Source organism: Natrix helvetica, assembly GCF_964273705.1.
Source record: "Natrix helvetica genome assembly, chromosome: 3".
Lineage (NCBI taxonomy): Eukaryota > Metazoa > Chordata > Lepidosauria > Squamata > Natricidae > Natrix > Natrix helvetica.
Window position 1 is genome coordinate 120934128 of NC_138549.1, and position 22061 is coordinate 120956188.

Here is a 22061-nt window from a genome sequence, read left to right on the forward strand (position 1 = left end):
GTTGATTTAAAAGCGTTGGATATTGACTTAAAGCGTTTGTGAGTGTTTAATAGGGAGTGCCAGAGTCAGTGACCCCAGTATTTGAGGCCCCTCGTGGGACAGTGAAATTGGAAGGTGTGTCAGCCTCTAAACCCTGTCAGGGTGCGTAGGCTGTTGCTAGGGCGGGAGCAACCATAACGGCTCTAAACGGCACCCTGCGGTTTGAAATTAGCACGCCGGCTGCTAGCTTCGGCCTTCCTCTCTAACCACCTATCTTCGGCAGCTCTGTGTCCCTTCACTCTTGAAGACTGGCCCAGGCTGTTGGGGATGAGTCTGTGTTTATGATGAGTCTTCTTGCAAGTGTGAGATTTGGCTATTAGAGTTGGCTGTTACAAGGGTTCCTTGTGGGAACCCAGATTCAAATCTATCCTCAGCCATGGAAACTTTGTTAGGTGACTTTGGGTCTATCAATTTCAGCTCAGTACAGGTAGTCCTCGACTTACAAGAGTCCGTTTAGTTACCGTTCAGAGTTAACAATGGCACTGAAAAAAGTGACTCATGACCAGTTTTCACCCTTACGACCATTGTAGCATCCCCATGATCATGTGATCAAAATTCACAATCTTGACAACTGGTATGTATTTATGACAGTTGGAGTGTCCCTGGGTCACGTGATCCCCCTTTGCAAGCAAAGTCAATGGGGAAGCCAGATTTACTTAACAACTGTTTGACCAATTTAACAATTACAGTGATTCACTTAACAACGATGGCAAGAAAGTTTGTAAAACAGGCAAACTCGCTTAATAAACATTTCACTTAGCAACATAATTTTGGGGCTCAATTGTGGTCGTAAGTCGAGGACTATCTGTATATATCGTAGGGTTGGGTGATTTTTTTAAAAAAAAAGAAAAGTAAATTGCTTTGAGCCCCTGGAGGAAATGTAGAATTAAATGGTTGGGATTTTTTAAAATACATATTGTTAAGAAATGCAGTTCATTGGGTCTCCAGTGGAGTCACGCAGCAGTTTAAGATTTTTAAAACTGTCTATTTCAAGACAGAAGAAATAACTCTTGGTTTTCTCTTCATTTTTCTGTCTTCCTTGTTCCTGTTTTTTGTTCTTCTACCAAATGCTTTCATCCAGTTTTACTGCTGCTTCTAAATTTTAACTCTACCAGTAGGCTGATATTTAGCAACAAAGCTAAGGATATATTTGAATCAGATACCAGCTTTTAAAATAGTTCAGAAGCATTCATATTACCCTTTCTGTGCCTTTATCGAAGAAGCTGTCTGTTACACAAATAGCTCTTAGCAACCTCTTCCTCCTTCAGACTGGTTGCTAATTACAGCTATGTTTCCATAGCCAAGGGTAATTTAACCCCCATAGTATCAGTTTTCTCTATTTTATATACCTTATAGCTATAATACAGTATTTGCTTCTTCCTTAAACTGTTATTCATATGAAACACATTGCTGGTTAAAATTATAATATGACTATGATTTTTATTTCTGCAGCATGAAATATATGGTGTTCAGGAAAGCAATATCAAAATGAGACTGCGTTTTGCAGCATTTCTTGTGCCGTCTCCTTTCCTCTGGGAACTAACAATTGCACCTGGATTCCTGAGGATGAAGTACTTTGCTTGGCTTTCTGAACTGTAATTGTTCTGCCAATGTCACATTGTTTAGTGTGCTTTTATTTTTCTTATTTTGAACCCATATATATGCCAGGGAAGCTTTCATCTCATATATTTGGTAACTCAGAGGTTGTGTGTTTCATATTGATTCTTACACTGGTCTTGGTTGATGAGTAGTCTGTTTTCTACTTTACAGCAGTGTTTGAATTGTGATATTTCTTGGCTCAGGTGCTTATGGAGCTGTTAAAGTAAGTGTTACAGCCTTTGTAGAAGAATTAGTGATTTGAATTTTCAATGTATATTTATTTTTCTTTCTGAAGTAACATTAACACATATCTTTAGGCAAGCAACAATATGGTTGGCTTGTATCTTTGGAACATTAAGAGTGTCATGCCTTATGCAGCACACAAGTTTATTGTGATGGCTGTGATCCTATTGAGCAGGTGTTGGCACAGAGTTCAGGAAATATACATAAGAGAAATTTGGAACATTATTGTATATTACACAGAGTTCTCTAATGCTGTATTCTAATTATGTATTGGAGCAGTTTTTAAAGACCAGATGCATACTGGAACGATGGATGGTTGGCCTATTTAATTTATTTTTAGCTTACAGTTGCTCTGCCCAAATCATTTTTAAGCCATCTTAGAAGAGAATGGGAAATGTGAGGAGCCTTTTTTATTTTATTCCCACTTAGGTTAAAAAATGTTTGAGCGATCTGATCTTGTACTTGTGTCATTGAAGCAGACTACCTTAATTATAATACCCACCCACCCCCACCCCCAAAAAGGAGAAAAAAGACCGCGGAGAAAAGAATTACAGTATTTGCATCAAGTTGGAGAGAGCTGTTTAGAGTAATACCAATATTATGGTACTTTATGAATACCTGTTAATTCTGGGGAATCTATTAGTCTCAGTAATTTTTCCCCAGTTTAGGGGAAATTTGAATTATTTGTTTGAATTATCTGAATATTCTTGTACAAGAATATTTGCCATAACTAATTCTGCAAAACAAAACAGAGGAAGTATGAGAGGAAGTACTGTAGTAATATTCTGTTCTAGAGAAAGAATGGCTTTTGTAACTGTGTTTTATCATTACCGCCACCTGTTTATACCACTATAATGCTGGCTAACAACAGAGTGATATTGTAAAATGTTATTTTAGCATTTAAATAAATATAGAAGCATATCTAAGAGAAACTATGACATTTAACCTTGTTAAAAAGAGTCAAGACTCTTTTTTCCGCTATGTATTCTAAATGGTCTGTGACTAGTGTGTGTGTGTGCATGTGTTTGTGTAGTTTTGAGAGAGGGCATCAGAATTTCATTTTTTAATGTGTGCCAGTGTATTTACAGAAAAAAGTGACAACAAATGTTATCTTATCTTTTAACTTGCTCAGACTTCACTTGTAGGAAATATGTATTCATTTGCTTCAATAAAGTGGCATACTTAAAAGAAGCCTTTTGAGGTTTTACATCAGCAGATTCTTACCTAAGAGATCTGTGGTATTTGATTCTGGTCAGATTTCATTTGCAGGAAGAATACATTGATAGTGCTTTAAGAGATGATTATACTGTTATCAAACCAGCTTATAGATGAAGGTAAACAGAGTTAATTCTGGTGAGTATATGGGAATAGAATTGCCTAGGAATTCCAGAAAAGTTTCCTGGAACAATGCAGTCACTAAGAATCAAACTCACTTCAATGCCATCTTTATATTAAGAGAAGAGAATTATTGGTCACACCTTTGCATGGCTTGACAGACTTTAGTAGTTCTAGTTGTAAGTAAATTTACATGAAATCTCTCCCAATTTTCCTACTTTTGTTAGTCAATAAAAATGTAGTAATATATTAAGGGAGATGAAAAAGGGAGATGAAAATAAATGTGTTACAATATTAAGCGGCAAACTTCTTTAAGCATCCAAAATAGTCTAACCTCTGCTTTTCTCCTAAGTATGATGCAGTCCCTTCTTCAAATCTGCATAGGTAAAGACATCCAAGCCAAAGCGTCTACAGCATGGTTGCCCAACCTCTTGGCTTGCCTGGGCCACATTCAGTGAAGAGTCCTGGGCCTCATTTAAAATATATCATATAGTTAGTGTATATAAATCACACAATAATATTAAATGATTACAATCTTGTGAGGTTGCATTGCTAGTTGTCCAGGGGTGCATTTGACAGTGGACTGGGTACGCATCCTCTAGAGCAAGGGTGTCAAACTCAGTTTTATTGAAGGCCTCATCAGGGTTGTATTTGACCTCAGGGGGGTCAGGACGGGCATGGCCAGGGGGGCTGGCCACATGCAGCGTCCCCTAGCTCCGTTTTCGCTGGCAGAGGGCTGCAGGAGTCCGTCATGGCCAAAAACGGAGCCTGGCCAGGCTGTGTGCAGCCCCCTCAAGCTCCATTTTTGCTGGCAGAGGTACCACGGGCAGGTCCTTTGCCTTTTCCAGGGCGGCTGTGCGGGTCAGATCTAAGCACCCTGTGGGCCAGATCCGGCCCACAGGTATTGAGTTTGACACACCTGCTCTAGAGAATCAACTCCATAAGTTTATCTTGTATACTTTATTGGGAAATTATAACTATTAAAATGAATAGACAATAAGATTGTGAGGAATATGGTGTCAAGAAATAAGTTTCTAGGAAGAAGGTTTCTTGGAAGAAAGGGAAGGGGTATTTGCTGAATAATGTCAGCTGCAGGAGCAGGGACTAAAATGTATTTGCAATTGTCTTTACAGCGTGTCTTCAATGACCTCAGTGGCTCAGTGTCCCTTTCCTGGATTGGCGATAGCACTGGAGTAAGTAATAAACTTGGTTGAGCAGATATTTTAAGTATTCAGAAGGAGCAAATGTATCATACATGAAATAGTTCCATACAGTGGTTTTGTGCTTTCAAATAAAGATGCTTTTGCCTTAAATTTCCCACATAAAAAAGAATTACAGTATTTTTGCTTGGTGGGTGAAAAGAAGTTATTCTCTACAGCTGCAAGCTATTCTGGTTCTTTTAAATATTGCCATCTTACTCATGAACAAAGAATTGTTGTGGGTGTTTTGTTGTGTAAATGAAGTGACACACAGGTTTGGTAAGTAACATCTATCTACCCATTCAGGGTTGCAGTGATAATTGCTTCAGTGATGAAGCCTTATTGGTGTGGAGGAAAAAGTCCCACATATTTCTTAATATCCTCCACAAAGCTGTTGCCTGTTTACCTCACGCCGAAAGAGAATGCTGCAATTCAAGAGCATCTTGGAATTGTATAATTTTGAAAATCCTTAGACACAATTAAGGTTATCCACTGTACAGTGTAGGGCAGATGACAAGGGTCATATACATTTCATGGAGAGTTGGATTTAATCAAGCATATTGGGAGAAGAATTAGGAAGAATCATCTATGTTTTTTCTAGTTCTTCCTTTTAAACCAGGAACAAAACAGAGACACTCCGGGGAGAGGGGGCGGTCTATAAATCAAATAAAACTTAAACACTGAGGTGCTGCCCAGTAGCAGCTGATGTAGTTTTGCCAACTTCCTTTTCTTTCTTTCAAAAATAAAGGAATCTTAATCTAGTTATTTCTCTCTGCTTCTCATACTTCTTTATTTAAACTACCAACAGTATCAATAACTAGTCCAACTTTTAACTAAAAAAGGTGAGTAGAGTCAGACCTGATTAATATTTAGATGAGAGACTTCTCCCTCCCCCCCCTCCACTCTCAGATCAATAATTGTGGAAGAATACAGTGGCAAATCACCTCTGTGCCAGCAAAATGTATGATCGTGTTCATGTAGTCACTAGGGGCTGAACTCAGTCCATTGGAGTTGACTAATAAACAAACAAACAAACAAATACTAACCTGATGGAACCTTTCTTCTAACTTTCAATAAATCCAGCCTAATGCTCATTCAGGAATTTCACTGATGCTCAGTATAAGAGCATCATTTCTGATGCTACTAAAAAGCAGATACTTCCAATTCATGATGTGTTAAGATTGGAAATGTGTTTTTTTTTGGGGGGGGGGAAGGGACAGAATAAATTATAAAGATATTTGTTAATATCTTTGTCTCATCATTGTACAATCCAGTTATTTACAGTCTCAATAATCAAAAGGCAAGTGGAGATTCCAGAAAAAAATGGCACATTTAAAAAAAGATTGCAATTCAAATCTTTTATACTTAGCCACGTGAATGATCATATATTAGCGCTGATGCATCACTCTATCAAAGCTATACAAATATTTTTGAAACTAACAGTCTACTGACAGTTTAAGTTCCTCTTTTGATTAAAGATTTGTATTTCTAATGAATAGCTAGAAATAAGGGAGAAAATTGGTTCCTATTGTGATATTGTATACTGAATAACTTAATATACTACAGCACAATTTGGGGTCTAATGATAGCTACATTTGATACTATTCTGTAAAGTTCTATCTAGAGAATTAACTTAGATGACACATTATGTGGGATTAAATAAATTATACTTCCTTCAACAAAGAAAAAGAGAAATAGGGTGATGGTTTAGGAAAGGGTTGGAAACCTTAAATACTCAAAGAGCAACAAAGGTCCTCACCTGAAGCCCCCCTATTCTGGAGCCGACCGGAAGTCCAGTTTCCCCGCCATAGAATCTCCTCCTAGTGCAGCATCTTTTTTCCTCTCCCTGTCCTAACCGAAAGCCCTATCAATTGTGGAGCTGACCAGAAAACCTGCCCCTTGCCATAGAGTCTCCTCCTGGCACACCCTGCTCCCCCCTTCCCACCCACAACCGGAAGCTCCTCTCAAAAGTGTGGTGTTGACTGGCGACAGGGAGCCACAGCAGAGGGATAAAAGAGTCACATGTGGCTCTAGAGCCGCAGGTTGCTGAACCCTGGTTTAGGATAGGAACTTAAGCATTAAATAACTGAAATAACAAGAAGAGGATGTTTTTTTTTCATAAGATGATCTAATATAATAGAACATTGTAATATATAACACCTAATTTTTGAAATGAACATTAAATTATTTCTAGGGAATTATTCAGCTGGCTGTATAAATTCTATTTGCTTGATCTACCTTTTCAATAGTCATACTGTATGAGTATGCTGAAATGTGGCTAAAACCAGTTCAGCCTGATAGAAACCAATTGTTAGCCAGAACCCTTTTGTTATCTTTGCTATGTAGCAGCTATTATAGTAATTAAACTCTATTAGAATAGTTAAATAACATTAAGACAAGGTTGTTTTCTTGGACTATCTGAGCTAAATAACTTTTCCACTTTCTGTTTCCAGGTTATTCTTGTGTTGACTACTTTCCAGCTTCCCCTAGTGATCATGAGCTTTGGGCAGTCTAAATTATACCGAAGGTATGTTATAATTGTCTGTAGTTCTATGTAATAGATATTTATTATATTTTTTTTCTTTTTAACGTCAGTATTGCTTCTATGCCCAATTGCTACAACAGCCTTCTCTGGTTCCATCCATAAAGTGCTGGGTGACCTGTTTCTTTCAAAAGCTGTTTTCCTGTAAATACGTATAGTTTTCCATGATTAACTTTTAAACAATGGCAGTATAAACCTGTTTTCATTGAAATAGGAACACGTTGACCCAGTATAATTTTTATCTTAATAGATTGTCAAATATAATCCATCTACTTTCTCTGCCTATTGTAAATCCTTCGGAAGCAGCCCCCTCCCCTTTGACCACTAGTATAGGTAATAAAACTTTGAGATAAGGTGAAGGCCTCACCTGCCTATTGACATTCCATATGTTTCATGCTAGGATTACAGCTATATTTTCTCAGGTGGAAACAAGAAATATTGGTTTAGTCTTTTTCCTTCAATATTTGCTTTGGTGTGGCTGATTGTTCCTGCTTTTCCATTTTTCAGTTGTTATGTAGAACAAGTTGCACCAGAAAGGTGAAGCCTGAAGAGGTAGTCCTTTTAGAAAAGAGTTGCTCCTGCCAAGGTTAGGCCTGCTATACAGTGGTAGCTTGCTTCCAACTTCAAGAATCCAACAGGCAGAAGAGGGATTTACTGGCATGTGGTCATAGGTTAATTAAGATTCTCTATGGAAGGGGAAAAGAAAGAATCGGAAAGGCCTATTGCTCCAGAGCACTGTTTCTCAGTCTCCACAATTTTAAGATATTTGACTTCAATTCCCAATATTCCCCACCTAGTGCTGGGATTTGAAGTCCACACCTCTTAAAATTGTGGAGACTGAGAAACACTGCTCTAGCATAATCCTAATATGGAATCTTGCATGCAACAGTTACTGTGTAGATTCTACTAGCTATGTGAGAGCATCAGTTGTGAAAACCCTTCTTTGACAGAATCATCAATGCTGCTAATATTATTTTTCAAATTTAAGCTAAATCAATTCTGTTCCTTAGGCTTAGAGGTTTAATAGAACATGCCATTTATGATTATGGTCCCTACTTCTAGAGTAGGTACAGATTTATGGATTCTTAATAGCGTATTTTATAGTTTAATTGACTATTTTAATTTTTAATTGTGTTAACTATTTTGGCGATTATCTGAAAGAGAGAAATTTTAAAACATGGGAGCTATTTTATATGATAAAGTGTAATAGCTTTATCTGTGTAAAGGATAGTTTTCACTGCAATTTGTTTTTTTATATACGTATATTTGTGCACATTCTATTATTGTGTACATATTTCATCATTGAACTAAATCATGCAACAGAAAACCTCTTAAGTGATTTTAACGTTGTTAACTTTTCCATTTTTCCCGTTCTTTTTGATATTTATTTTATTGCATCAATAAGAGAAATGATTTCAAGCAGTCTTTATTGCATCAATAAGACAAATGATTACTTCAAGCTGTTTAGGTAATTATTGTCCTTACTGTGTCTTTTTTCTCCCTTTTATCTTAGTGAAGATTATGGGAAAACTTTCACAGACATTACAGACCTCATTAACAACACTTTCATCAGAACAGAGTTTGGAATGGCTATTGGGCCAGAGAATTCAGGGAAGGTAGGAACAATGGGTTATTACAGTACAATCTAGGCTGTTTGGTAGCCCTATTCTTTGTGATAAAAATGGAACTCTTGAGATGAAGAGTCTAAAATGGCTGCATTTTAATAATTTAGCTTAGTATTGGAGAATTGTTTTAAGATGTTACTTGAGCTGTTAACATAGTTGGAACCTAAGTGAATTTAAGTTTATTACTAGTTTTCCAGTGGTTGCTACTTGCCAAGGCATTCTAGAGCAGTAGTACAAAAAACTGACCGGGCCCATTCCTGGCCTTATGATCATCTACTGAGTAGCAATAGCAATAGCAATTAGATTTATATACAACTTCACAGTGTTTTACAGCACTCTCTAAGCAGTTTACAGAGTCAGCATATTTGCCCGAACAATCTGGGTCCTCATTTTACCATCCTGGGAAGGATGGAAGGCTGAGTCAACTATGAGCAAGTCAGGATCAAAGGAATCGAATTCCTGGCAGTGAGCAGAGTTAACCTGTAATACTGCATTCTAAGCACTGTGGCACCATGTCTTCATGAAGCTGACGAATAGGGCCAAAAATATTGACTTTTTCTTGGCTTTTAAAAGGTCATAGGAAGGTTTGAGCAAACTGTATTTCTTAAGCTTTTTTGGATTCCTAACTATCACTTTCCACTTTGGATTGTGTTTCTCTGGGGAGCCCTTGACCTGAAGAAAATTGGGCAGCTCTGCAATGCAACCTCACATCCTTACTTGTTAGAGCAGGCTAGTATCATCTAATTCTTCCTTCCCTCTCTTGCTGCAAATTGTTTTAATGCTGCACATCGTATAGAACTTGTCTGTTATTAGGGAGATAGGGTTATGGTTGTGGTTTCTCTAACTTATACTGAATTTTAAATTACTGTCATTAGTTTGTTTCCAGAACTAAAGAAACATTTTTGCTCCTAATGCAGTTTTATCCTACATTATTGAGGCTGTCCATGGATATATTACGGATAAGATGTTTCTTTCCATGACATTTCTATTAGAGGGATAAGCAGGAATAGTTTAATTCTTTAGAGATTTCCGGAATGGATTTCATAAAATCCCTTTGTGGCATAGCAAAGCAGTTCCTTTTGTCATCACAAAAGCCATAAATCCAGTGTCTTGCATTACTAGAAAGAGTGCAGAGAAGAGCAACAAAGATGATTAGGGGACTGGAGACTAAAACATATGAAGAATGGTTGCAGGAACTGGGTATGTCTAGTTTAATGAAAAGAAGGACTAGGGGAGACATGATAGCAGGGTTCCAATATCTCAGGGGTTGCCACAAAGAAGAGGGAGTCAAACTATTCTCCAAGGCACCTGAGGGTAGATAAGAAGCGATAGGGGGAAACTAATCAAGGAGAGAAGCAACTTAGAACTGAGGAGAAATTTCCTGACAGAACAATTAATCAGTGGAACAGCTTGCCTCCAGAAGTTGTGAATGCCCCAACACTGGAAGTCTTTAAGAAGATGTTGGATAGCTATTTGTCTGAAACGATATAGGGTTTCCTGCCTAGGCAGGGGGGTGGACTAGAAGACCTCCAAGGTCCCTTCCAACTCTACTATTGTATTGTATTGTATTGTACCTTAGGATACTACTTATGCCTATTTTTGGTTTTTTTTCAGGGAGTTATTTTGTCCTTTAAAAAACTATTCCAAATATGGAATCAGGCATACTAGTTTCAACACATAATAAACTGGCAGTGCAGATGAGTTCCTATGTGAACGTTTGGAAGATGATTCTCATCTTTACTTTTCCATCTGTCTAGGTGATACTGACTGGGGATAGATCTGGACCATACCATAGTGGAAGAATCTTCCGATCGTCTGATTTTGCAAAGAATTTTGTACTAACAGATCTTCCTTTCCATCCTTTAATGCAAATAATTTACCATCCTCAGAATTCTGATTTGTTATTGACCCTCAGTACTGAGGTAAGATTTGGAGAAAGGGGATGGGGATATCATCATTGGTGTGGCAATTGAAATTGTGATCTTGTAATCTAAAATGAAGTATATTTGTGGGTGGGGAGGGAGGGCAGGAATGATTTTGAATGACTACTTATAGTTACAATTTTTATCTAGAAAAATATATATTTTCTAGATTTACTGATGATTATTCAGATATTAGCACTAAATAAATTGTGATTATGACCTGTTCTGGCCATCTTTGTAGTCATATGATTGCAATCTGGCCATTTGCTAACTGGCTTGCACTTAGGACCCGTTGCAGCACCCCATGATCATATGATCGCAATTTGCAACCTTTCCTAATGATTTCTTCTAAAGGTCAGTGGGGAAACCAGCAGGGGAAGTTGCAAATTGCTGAGTAAATCAGCAGACATTGCTGTCTCTGAGTGATGTGGTTACGTTTTACATCTGAAATCGAAATTCAGGTACCAACAGCTGTTGTAAGTCAAGAGTTACCTGCATTTATATTCTGCTTTTCCTTATGGAGCTCAAGGAACATTTTTACTTGTTTTGCCTTTAGAACATCAGTTCCACGAGGAAGGGGGGGCTAACAAATAGGGATTAGTCTAGATCCGGGATGGCGAACCTATGGCACGCATGCCACAGGTGGCACGCGGAGCCATTTGTCAGGGCATGCGAGGCATTGTCCTGTCAGCTGGTCAGCGTGCATGTGCACGCTGGCCAGCTGAATTCAGCCTTTTTTAAAGCCATTTTTCGCCCTCCCCACGCTCCAGAGGCTTTATAGGAGCTTGGGGAGGGCGAAAAGAGCCTCCCCCGCCCCCAGAGGCCCTCTGGAGGCTTCAGGAGCTTCCCTGAAGCCTCCGGAGCGCAAAAAAATGGCCCTATGAGCAAACCAGAAGTTCGGTAATGGACTTCCGGTTTGCTCGTAGGGTCAGTTTAAGCCATCCAGAGGCTTCAGGAACCTTCAGGAGGTTTCCCTGAAGCCTCCGGAGGGCTTAAACCAGCCCTACGAGCAAGCTCGAAGTGAAAACATGCTGTTTTCACACTCCCCAGGCTCCTAAAAAGCCTCTGGAGCCTGGGGAGGGCGAAAAAAGCATGCAAAAAAATGGGGGGGGGGAGTACCTCTCATGCATGCATGTGCACTGGGGGGGGGGGTGTCGCACATTTTGTTATGGGTGTGGCACGCCCGCTCATGACCCCCTTGCTCTCCCCCCCTTATGGCACATGAGCCACAAAAGATTTGCCATCGCTGGTCTGGATTAAACTTAGACGTTTTATGGTCCGTTGGCCACATCTGGCCCATGGCCATCTCAGTCTAGTTGTGTTATTGGCAGTGTCGATGGCAGGTTCTTGGGTTTCATCAGAATCGGCATCAGTGTGTTGATGGTGATGGTGGGGCATAGTGTCAATGCAGTGTTGGCAGTGGGAGTTGGGTGTCTGCAACTTAGAAAATGGGGATATTAGCAATGAGGGGTGGGGCAGCGATGGCAGGGGCCTTCCCTAGCAAGCCAAGATTGTGATGTGGCTCCTTTGGAGAATTAATGATGAGCAAGTCTTTTTTTTTTAGGATTGTAAAACATTATACATTTAATTAAAGTATATTTATGCTTCTTTGGCCAATTTAAATTGATAGACTTACCGTATTTTTCAGAGTATAAGACGCACCATGATTTTGAAGAGGCACTTTTTTTAAAAAAAGTTTTTTTCTGCAGACCTCCCAGAAATGGCCTGTTTTTTGTGAAAATGGGCCTGTTTTTTTTTTCTCCAAAAAAAGGGCATGCATAGCCTTTAGGAGACTTGTAGAGTACTCCTGGGGGGTGCCCCCCCAAATGAGCAAAAAATGACCTGTTTTTTGTCAAAAAAAAGGGGGGGGCATGCATAGCATTTATGAGGCTTATAGAGTACTCCTGGGGGCTGGGGGGGGCAAAATTGAGCAAAAAGCGGCCCGCTTTTCGCTCATTTCTGCCCTCCCCAGGAGCACTCTGAAAGCCTCCTAAAGGCTTTGCACGGCCATTTTGGTGAAGGGTTTCGGGAGGCAAAAAATGCTGTATTCAGTGTACAAGACACACCCAGATTTTCAAACTCTTTTTTGAGGGAAAAAGGTGCATCTTATACTCCGGAAAATACGGTATATTAAATAAGCTTTGGTAGGGCCATGGCTGGGAAGGGCTGGTTTTCAGGGGTATGCAAATCCTTTTTATTTCTAGATTTTAACTAGTTTCTGCTCTGTTTCTGAGCACATTTCAAAGTGTTGGTTCTGGACTTTCAATGGTTTAAGCAATTAGGTCCAGGATGTTAAAAGAACATTTTCAAAAGATCCACCAAGCTATTCTTTATGTTCAACAAATTTGACCTTTACTGAGGCCGTGTTCTTTGGAATGCCTGCCAAGAGAGATCTGTCTCTCGCCTTCTCCTACTGAAATTCAGTTGCTATTGCAGCTATGGTTCCTCTTCTCAATCTTACTTTTGGTCTAGTGACTTAATATATTTTTCTTATTATAAAATGATTTTTAAGTGTTTCCTTTTTTTGCTTTCTGTTAATCTTCGTTTACTCATTGATTGTTTTACATCAGCAATTTTTAATAAATTGCTCAGATTAGGTTACAGATTAATCCATACACTATAAACATAAAAATGTGTAACTTTACTATGGATTTTTTTTATTTTGTTAAGTGCCAGTCACTTGAATATAATGAATCAATAATAAGCAACTCTTTCTAAATGTTTCAGGGTAGCTTGTGGATATCAAAGACATTTGGTGAGAAATGGAAAGAAATCCACAAAGATGTTTGCTTGGCTAAATGGTAAATTTCTTAATGAATGTTAATATACTGTATATTAAAGTAGCTTAAATGTATATTGAAGGTTTAAGGTATATTAACATAATTTAAGTGTCTATTAAAGTGCTATATCTGGTAGTTTGTAAAAACATGAAGAAAGCTGTTGAGAAAATGCTTAATATTATTTTCTCAGTTGCAACAAAGTAATTAAAAACTTTATTTGGGATCACAATTGTAGCATATGGTTTTAGAAAAATAACTTGTATGTATGAGTATTTTACATTATTTCAACATTTTGTGCACATAGCAAGAACAGCCAATTTTGTAACTGTTAAATTAAAATGCATTGCTTTTGCTAATTTTCATCTTGAGTATACCAGGATAATTTAATGAATAGATATAAAACAGCTGGAGAGATAACCACAGGCCACAACATGGGAGAGTCAGATTTGGACCTAACATTTCCAAATAAAAGTATATTACATAAATGAGAAAAAACTTTTGCATAAGACCTTGGTAAGGTGTGGCTTATTAGCATAGTGATAACCAGTAGTCTAATTTATATAGAAGTGAATTCCTTATTAGAGTGTGACTGGTATTTTCAGTGAGGCTTATCGATGGATTTCATACAATCCTAATGCTTCTTCTGCCGCTTGATGCATTTTTAGCTTTCAAAAATCTTCGCTTGGCTTACTAACTAGATACAGTTTGTGACAACTCATCTCTGTAGACATGATGTTGTCCAACTGATACCCTACAGATATATGTACTAAATCCCTCATAATTCTCCAGCCAATTTATTGAAAATTCAGAGAACTGAAATGTCCATATTTTGGGGTTACATTACAGCATTCCTGAAATTAAATTTCAAAACACCTGGAAAATTTGCTCTCTACTGAAATTAAGATAATACTTTTACACCATTCTGATCTGATTTTGATTTAGTAGTTTCTATGTAATTAACTACACAAAGTTTTGTCACATAACCCAGTGTAGTAGCAGAATCTGGTTAATTGTAGGTTATTTAATAAATCATAGTGAAGTCATAATTTAACATTATACATGAAGTCATTCCATAGAATTGAAGTCCCAGTTGTTTAGTTAGCCTACATGCTTCTACCATTATACTAATTATATTCTCTTGATCTTTCCTAGGGGTTCTGGTGGAACCATCTTCTTTACTACCTACCTGAATGGCTCTTGTAGTAAGTAATTCTTAGCATAATAAATAGAGCTACTTCAGTTTAGAACTTTTTTTTTTTTTTTTGCAGATTTTTACGGATTCTTTTCTTTGAGTCCACAGCCTCAAGAAGTCTTGACCATAGCTTATTCACCTGCAGTTATTTTAATGTGGGAAAATCATATTCTGGCTATATCTATATATTTGTAATCAATCTTTGGTATCTTTTCCCTGGGATCCAGCCATAGAAAATTGTAATTATAAGAAGTCACAGTCTTGTGAAACAGGAGTTTGTCTTTTAGTAGTTACAGTAAATCTGTTTTTCCCCTTCTCTCTCTCTTTTTTATTAACCTTTTCTGCTGCTTCTGCATTTCCAATTTACAGAACTTTTGCCTAGTAAATAGGTATTTATTGCCTTTAAATGGCATAAAATTAACTTTTGATTATGATATTAAAGGAAGTTTTAGAGGAAAGAAATTTGACATATGACCCTGGGTTTTTATGTTTCCCCTTTTCCAAACTACTTATGAATAACACCTAAAGTTTTTATAAATATGAAGATAAGAACAGATATAAATCTGACTAGCCATATTGGAAAAAAACACCGCTATTGTATCACTGAAACCATAATCAAGACAGCAGTAATTAATTTTTCCTACCTTCCCATGACATATTGCATGGGAATGTAACATGTAAATGTAACAGAAGAAGTTTAAATAGCTAATTCTTTTTGAACTAAAAAGTGTAGACTAGAACCTGTTCATGAGTGATGGTGAGCAATAAAAGAACCTTCTTATTACAATCAGATATAAAATGCTGTCTTATGAGAATTAACAGTTGGAAAACCCGTATATAAATATGAATCAACTGCATTTTTTATGTAAAGAGGTCTTCAAGTATTGACCCACCTGTAGCACTCTGTTTTTGAGGTAGTTTGGTTTTCCATCCTGATGTGGATGTCTGCAAAATGGAAGTCTATGTATATGAATTCTTTCTTCAGATGCTCTCGTTCAGTATGCAGGCTGGGTTACTACACAAGGTTGGGATGAGATTAGTGTGTTTCTTTAGCATGTCATGGAGGGAATGATCTGTTTTTTAAATGGAGCGATCTTAATGCATCTACTTCTCTTCTGAAGAAACCGATATCGGATTATTGGAGTTAAAGAAAACTAAAGACTTTGGAAAGACATTCAGGACCATAGGAAACAACATCTACTCCTTTGGCCTAGGTGGTCGTTTTCTTTTTGCATCTGTGATGATAGAAAAAGTAAGAAAATTATTCTTGGGCTTCTTTTGTGTTTCTATAGACTTGGTGCCTTCATTTGTATCATGCTTTTTCTTTCTTTCCTCTAATGCAATGTCCATCAACTGTGAGCCATTGAGGTATTGCGAGAAGCCCAAAATAAATATAGTAAACAACAACCCCCCCCCCAAAAAACAACAACACTATTCATAGTTCTTCCAATGGTGCAGATGCTGATGGAAAAATACTTCATTGGTTGCTGTGAGTGGAAAGGAGACAAATACTTGACTAGCCTTGGGGAAAGATTGGAGAAATAGCACCAACCAATTTGGTCTGGTTCTTCCTCTCTCCTGGCCTGCATCAATATTTTTGTTCCTCCCAAGATTTACAACATCATATGCACGAGTTTTCCCATTACAATCCAAGTATCATGTTTGGCTATGAGATCCATAGATGTTGCCAGATCTTTTCACCTTATAACCAGTATCCTTGTTCTTTATTGTCTGTAGCCTGCCCTCCCTCACACAGCTAGCCTATTATCTACCAGATCTTCCTACCAGGTATCCCATCTGTTGCAGCTTCTTCTATATATATTCCTCCATCCATACATTTTGGCACCCTTCAGCCTCAAGGTCCAAGACCCTACCAATGGCTGCTCCCACCCTTTCAAATTCAGGAAGCAAAAGCTATTCTACCGAAGTTGAGAAGATACTCTCAGTGCACATGTATCATTTCCATCACCATAATTCCAGCATCTCCATTGCCAAAAGTTCCTTTGTTCATCTAGTGGCCACCACCAAGCACACACTGGTCTTTACTTGTCTGAACTGACTAGACCTGAGGCCCAACTGAGCCCCAGAGGACTTGAACTTCACTTTGCGTGCTCCATCTCTGTTTGTTGTTTTTTCCTCAAGGGCAAGCCTGCTCTAATGTGCAAGTTCTTTGAAATTCTGTCATTGCTTACTAAACAGGAACATTTTAAAAAAATATGTCTTATAAAAACAATATCTCATCATAATCATTTTCTAGTTGCTTCATATTATGAACAGCTTCCTCCTAAATGAATATAGGTGTTTTTAGAGAAAATAAATATTTTTGCTTTATCTAGACCAATACAAGGAGAATCCATGTGTCCCTAGATGAAGGTGAAACATGGAACATGGCTCAACTTCCTTCAGTTGGACAAGAACAATTTTACTCTATTTTGGCAGCGAATGATGACATGGTGTTCATGCATGTAGATGAACCTGGAGGTGAGAGGGAATACAAAGTGGGTGATGTATCATTCAGTATATCCAAATTTTGTTTGATTATGGTTACAGAATTGCATTTTAAAAGAAAAACGGTTCTCTAAATTGTTGTGATTGTACCGGCACAAAGATTTTACTTAAGACAAAAGTGTTTGAATTGCATATTTAGTAAATAGATTTCCAGCAGATTTACAAATTGTTGTTTTGAGAATCTGTTCCCGGTGTCAGTATGTATATATAAACATGTGGGCTTCCTGACAACTTTCTTTTCCACGCCAGTTTAAACAAATACATTGTATGAACATGTTTTTGGTTTTTGGTTTACTTAGGTAGACTTCATGTAGTTGTTCATTTAGTGTACTATTACTGCAATAGGTTTTAGGCTGATCTAAAATACAGATTGTATGCAGGAGCTTTCTACCGTAGTAACTTACAGTTTGTTGGTGAATTATGATACAACTTAAAACCACCGTCTGTAAAATGCTGTTTTTCTCCTTTCAATTTGCCATTTCTTTCCCAGACACTGGACATGGAACAATTTATACCTCTGATGATCAAGGTATAATATACTCCAAGTCCTTGGAAAGGCATCTCTATACTACCACTGGGGGAGAGACAGATTTCACCAATATAACCTCCCTAAGAGGCGCCTATATCACCAGTGTGCTTTCAGAAGGTGGGTTTTCATTTTTAAATTTCTTTAACTGTCACTGAAAGTTTATAGAATTGCTGAACTCTGCTAAGAAAATGGTTAAAATATTTGGATACAATTTCATTTAGAATGAAAGAAATACTCCTATCACTCTTAAGTAATATATCTAGACAACGTTCTTGTGGAACAGCACTTTTATAAAGCTCTTAACCATAATTAAATTAGCTCTTCGGCAGTGATTGTTTATGCGATATTGATTAGAACTAATTAGTTTCTGTCTGAAATTAAAACTTTTTACATTGCTTGTGTAAAATAAGAAGATAAAATGAATATGTGGCAAACTGTGATATAAGGCAAGCAATTTCTGCTTCCTAACCTACACTTCTGAAACACAAATAATAAAAGAGGCTACACTAGACTGTCTGGAGAGTCCAACTTGCTGTCCAAGAACTAGAGCTCTCCAACTGCGTCCCCAACTGAGCCTCTAAAGGGAGCGGGAGGAGTGGCTACCCTAACTTTGAACTCAGTCCTTGGGCAGCAAGCTGAAGTTAACCCATGCTTGGACACTCCAAGCAGCACCTAGGAGAAAGATAACACTTCTGCATAGGAACTGGTATTTGAAACTTTGAGGTCAAACTACATATATTGGTCAAATTGCTTCTAAGCATAGGAATGATTATTATATCATAAGTAACACAGAGAGGACAAGCAGTGTTCCTATATCTTGTTTCCTTCCCCATTTGCTGAAAAATTAATGATTAGGTGCCAATTTAAATCAGTATATATAAAATGCTTTTTCTTTCTTTCTCAGTTTTTTTAAATTACATATTTAAAATTCTTTTGTAAACAGAGTGTTGTCTGGTTTCCTCCCTTTATCATTTTCAGATATACATAATTCATTTTACATTTTATTTCCATTTCCAATTTTAGCCGTATTATTTTCTTTCCATATTTTCCAACTTTTAATTTTTTTTATATACATAAGGAATGCCATTTTTAATCCCTTTAGAAATAAACCAAATTTATCATTTCATTTCCATCTATTTTCTCTAAGTAACATGTATCTTCACATTCAGTTTTTCATATAATCAACATTTTACTTAATTAATTTGCATAACTAATAATATTAGTACAGTTCTCTCACATCTTAATTAGCTACATTAGCTTAATTAGTGCTTTTTCATACAACGTAATCAGTCCCTAAGAAGAACGTACTCTAGAATCTACAGTGTGTTGCCATTATAAACTTGTAAAAAGAAATTATTGAAGGACGATTATTCTTTTCTTGCAGGACTCTAATGGATGGTTTGCTTGTTGATTAGTTTCCATATCTACTTATTTTCCTGAATAAATTTCAGATACTTTCTGCTTTTAGTTTAATTGAAGTGTAATCTGTCTTTGAAAAATAAAACATGACAGGTTGCTAGAGAAAAAGCTTTTTAGTATTTTTTGCTTGGAATGATAGCTGCTGTCTAACTCGGAGAACAAACAAACAAACAAACCCATCAAATTTTAGGTTTTCTGAGGATATTGTAAGGATTATAGTGTGTTAGACAAAGTTATGGATTTTTTTTTCTTTTTTCTTCCTTCAATCAGATAATTCCATTCAGTCTGTGATTACCTTTGATGAAGGAGGAGAATGGGTACACTTGAGGAAACCAGAAAATGCTAAGTGTGACTCAACAGCCAAAAATAAAGAAGAGGTTTGTTTTTTAATGTGTTAGCAAAAATGGGGTGTAAACCTAATAAATGTTGACAAGCAAAAGACATAGATAGGTCCAGACTAACTTTTACTGCGATCAAGGCATCATGTTAAGATATTACACAAACAAAATTGATATACTGTATTAAGCAGCCTTTGGAATTGCTCAGTTGGATGTTGACTTGTGGGGTTGTTTTAATTCATATGCAAAAAACAGATTAATGCCTAGAATTTGGGCTAACATTAAAGTGAAAAATATTATGAAGAATATTTTGCAAGGAAAGTAGAATGCTGAAAATGTATACTGAGTTGGGTTTAATTTAGCCAAAAGAAGACAATAGAAGACGGTTGATCCTATAAAATTATTAAATTGTTAAAGAAAAAAGTTTCTTGGACCATTCTAGGTTCTGAATGAATTGCCTCACTTTTGAGATTTTGATTCTTAAATTTAGTCTGCCTTGGCTTTGCATTAATAAAGGTTTTCTATATTGGCAGATGCATTGAGACGAGTAATGATGCTAGCTTTGCGTTTGATGAAATTGGATCCATGATGCACTTGTATTTTGTCCCTCATTCTTGTTTGGATTGTCTTCTATTTACAGTGCAACCTTCACATTCATGCCTCCTATAGCATCTCCCAGAAGCTGAATGTACCTATGGCACCTCTGACTGAACCAAATGCTGTTGGAATTATTATTTCTCATGGTAATGAATTAACCTTATGCACACATAATTATGTAATGAAATAATGTGCAAGAGCAGAGACTTTTTCTGTGATCCTTCACTACCTTCAGATTGCTTTTTCTCTCTGCTTAATTGGGAGAGATACACTGTAAAAGGATGTGAGAGACTAAAAGGACTTGACAATATGTGACTGGTCTTCGTGAGAAAATTGGTATAATTGCCATTTATGGTGCTTTATGTTGCAGGAAGTGTTGGAGATGCTATCTCAATAACAAACCCAGATGTTTACATTTCGGATGATGGTGGCTACACCTGGTCACGGACACTTGAAGGTCCCCATCACTATGCAATCTTGGACTCTGGGGGCATCATTGTGGCTGTTGAACAAACTCATTTTGTCAAAGAGATTAAGTATGCAAGAGTTTTGCTCATATTCATTTAGTGGGGGGACATAAGTTCTCTGTTTGCTTCTCACCTCCACATTACTGGTTAAAGTAGCAGTTCAAAGAAATTGTTTTTCTGGTACAATGTCAAATTGGATCACTCTGAAATTAGAACATATGAACTATGGGAAAATGGATATGAGCCAGCTTTAGATAAAAAGGATTGCAAGATAATTTATAATCTTATTTCAAAACCAAACTCTCCAGAACAAGTGACTTAATTTGAAATTAATATACATGGAATTATATCCAAGAAAAAAGCTTAGGAAAAAGGATGCAAAAAAGAAAGGAAGTGGCAGTGAGCATATAATTTGGGGTAATACAGGTAATCCTCGATTTACGATTGTAGTTGAGTCCAGAATTACAGCTATAAATCATGCTGATCATTAATTGGGATCACTGACCGGATTTTATGACCTTTTTTTGCAGCAGTTATTAAGCAAATGTGGTGGTCGTTAAGTGAACATCACTATCACTAAGTAACGACTGGCCATTAAGCAAACTCATTGTTTGCAATGACCACTTTTGTTGGAAACCCAAAGTAAACATTGGTTTATGGCAAAAACCATAAATTGCAGTTACGTGTCCTTGGGATGCTGCAAACTGTTGTAAAGGCAGGGCAGTGGCCGAGCACTCCAAATGAGATCGCATGACTGGTGGGGAGGGAGGAAAGTGCTGGAACTTTGAATCAGGATCATAAGAAACTTTTTACAACTTTGACCAGTTGCTCACCTGGACTCTCTCGTAAAAACACGAGTTCTTGAGGAAAAAAGGAGCTTTGTTTCCTGAGAGGAAAACTATTTTTTTTACCATCTCCTTCCCTCCCCCCCCCCCCAAAAAAAAAGAGGTGGCGAGAGGGTTGTTTTACATTGGGTTTCGTTTTCCTGAATGATTCCACATTTTTGGAGCCTAATAAGACGAGTCATCTTGTTAGGGACAGTTGTTAAATTGGCTGCCTGATTACTTTGAATAGACGGGGGCCAGGATTTGAAACCAAATTTCTAATCATTATTTATTTTAGGTTCTCAACAGATGAAGGACAGTGCTGGCACAGCTATCTTTTCAGTGAGGAACCCATCTTTTTCACTGGTTTGGCATCAGAACCTGGAGCAAAATCAATGAATGTGAGCATCTGGGGATTTCAAGAGAGCTTCTTATCTCGCCAGTGGATCTCATATACCATTGATTTCCAAGATCTCCTCAGCAGAGACTGTGAGTGAGCTTACTACTTATGGAAATAGCAGCAGCCACACACTATTATGGCTTTGCAGGGCAGAAGAGCAGCTGAGGCAGAACATCTTGTATGAGCTGTGATGTTATTCAGAGGTGATTTGGTACTTTTCAAAATTAGAATACGGGGTAGTCCGTGCTTACCAAGCAGTTGTTCAGTGAGTATTCAGAGTTGCAATATGAGTGGTACTTACAACGGGTCCTCAAAGTTCCGGCTCTTCCAGTAACCCCACAGTTATGTAATCATGATTTGGACACTTGGCAGTCAGCTTGAATTTAATGACAGTTGTAACGTCTCAGTCACACAATCACCATCTGGAATCTTTCCTGTTGACATGCAGAGTCAATGAGGAAGCTGGGAAGGAAAACCACACATTGCTCTGATAAGGCTCTCTC

At 37.5% G+C, this 22061-nt stretch overlaps 1 protein-coding gene across 1 annotated transcript in view; it reads left to right on the plus strand.

Annotated features, from left to right (window-relative positions):
- SORT1 (sortilin 1) overlaps positions 1-22061 on the plus strand; it is a 50376-nt gene that overhangs the window by 14851 nt on the left and 13464 nt on the right. The window contains exons 2-14 of the mRNA XM_081947049.1: positions 4350-4409; positions 6869-6942; positions 8471-8573; positions 10340-10504; positions 13232-13305; positions 14437-14486; positions 15598-15728; positions 16813-16957; positions 17475-17630; positions 19203-19309; positions 19911-20013; positions 20238-20403; positions 21457-21647. Of these exons, the coding sequence (XP_081803175.1) occupies positions 4350-4409; positions 6869-6942; positions 8471-8573; positions 10340-10504; positions 13232-13305; positions 14437-14486; positions 15598-15728; positions 16813-16957; positions 17475-17630; positions 19203-19309; positions 19911-20013; positions 20238-20403; positions 21457-21647 (1525 nt within the window). The remainder of the gene's footprint in view (positions 1-4349; positions 4410-6868; positions 6943-8470; positions 8574-10339; positions 10505-13231; positions 13306-14436; positions 14487-15597; positions 15729-16812; positions 16958-17474; positions 17631-19202; positions 19310-19910; positions 20014-20237; positions 20404-21456; positions 21648-22061) is intronic.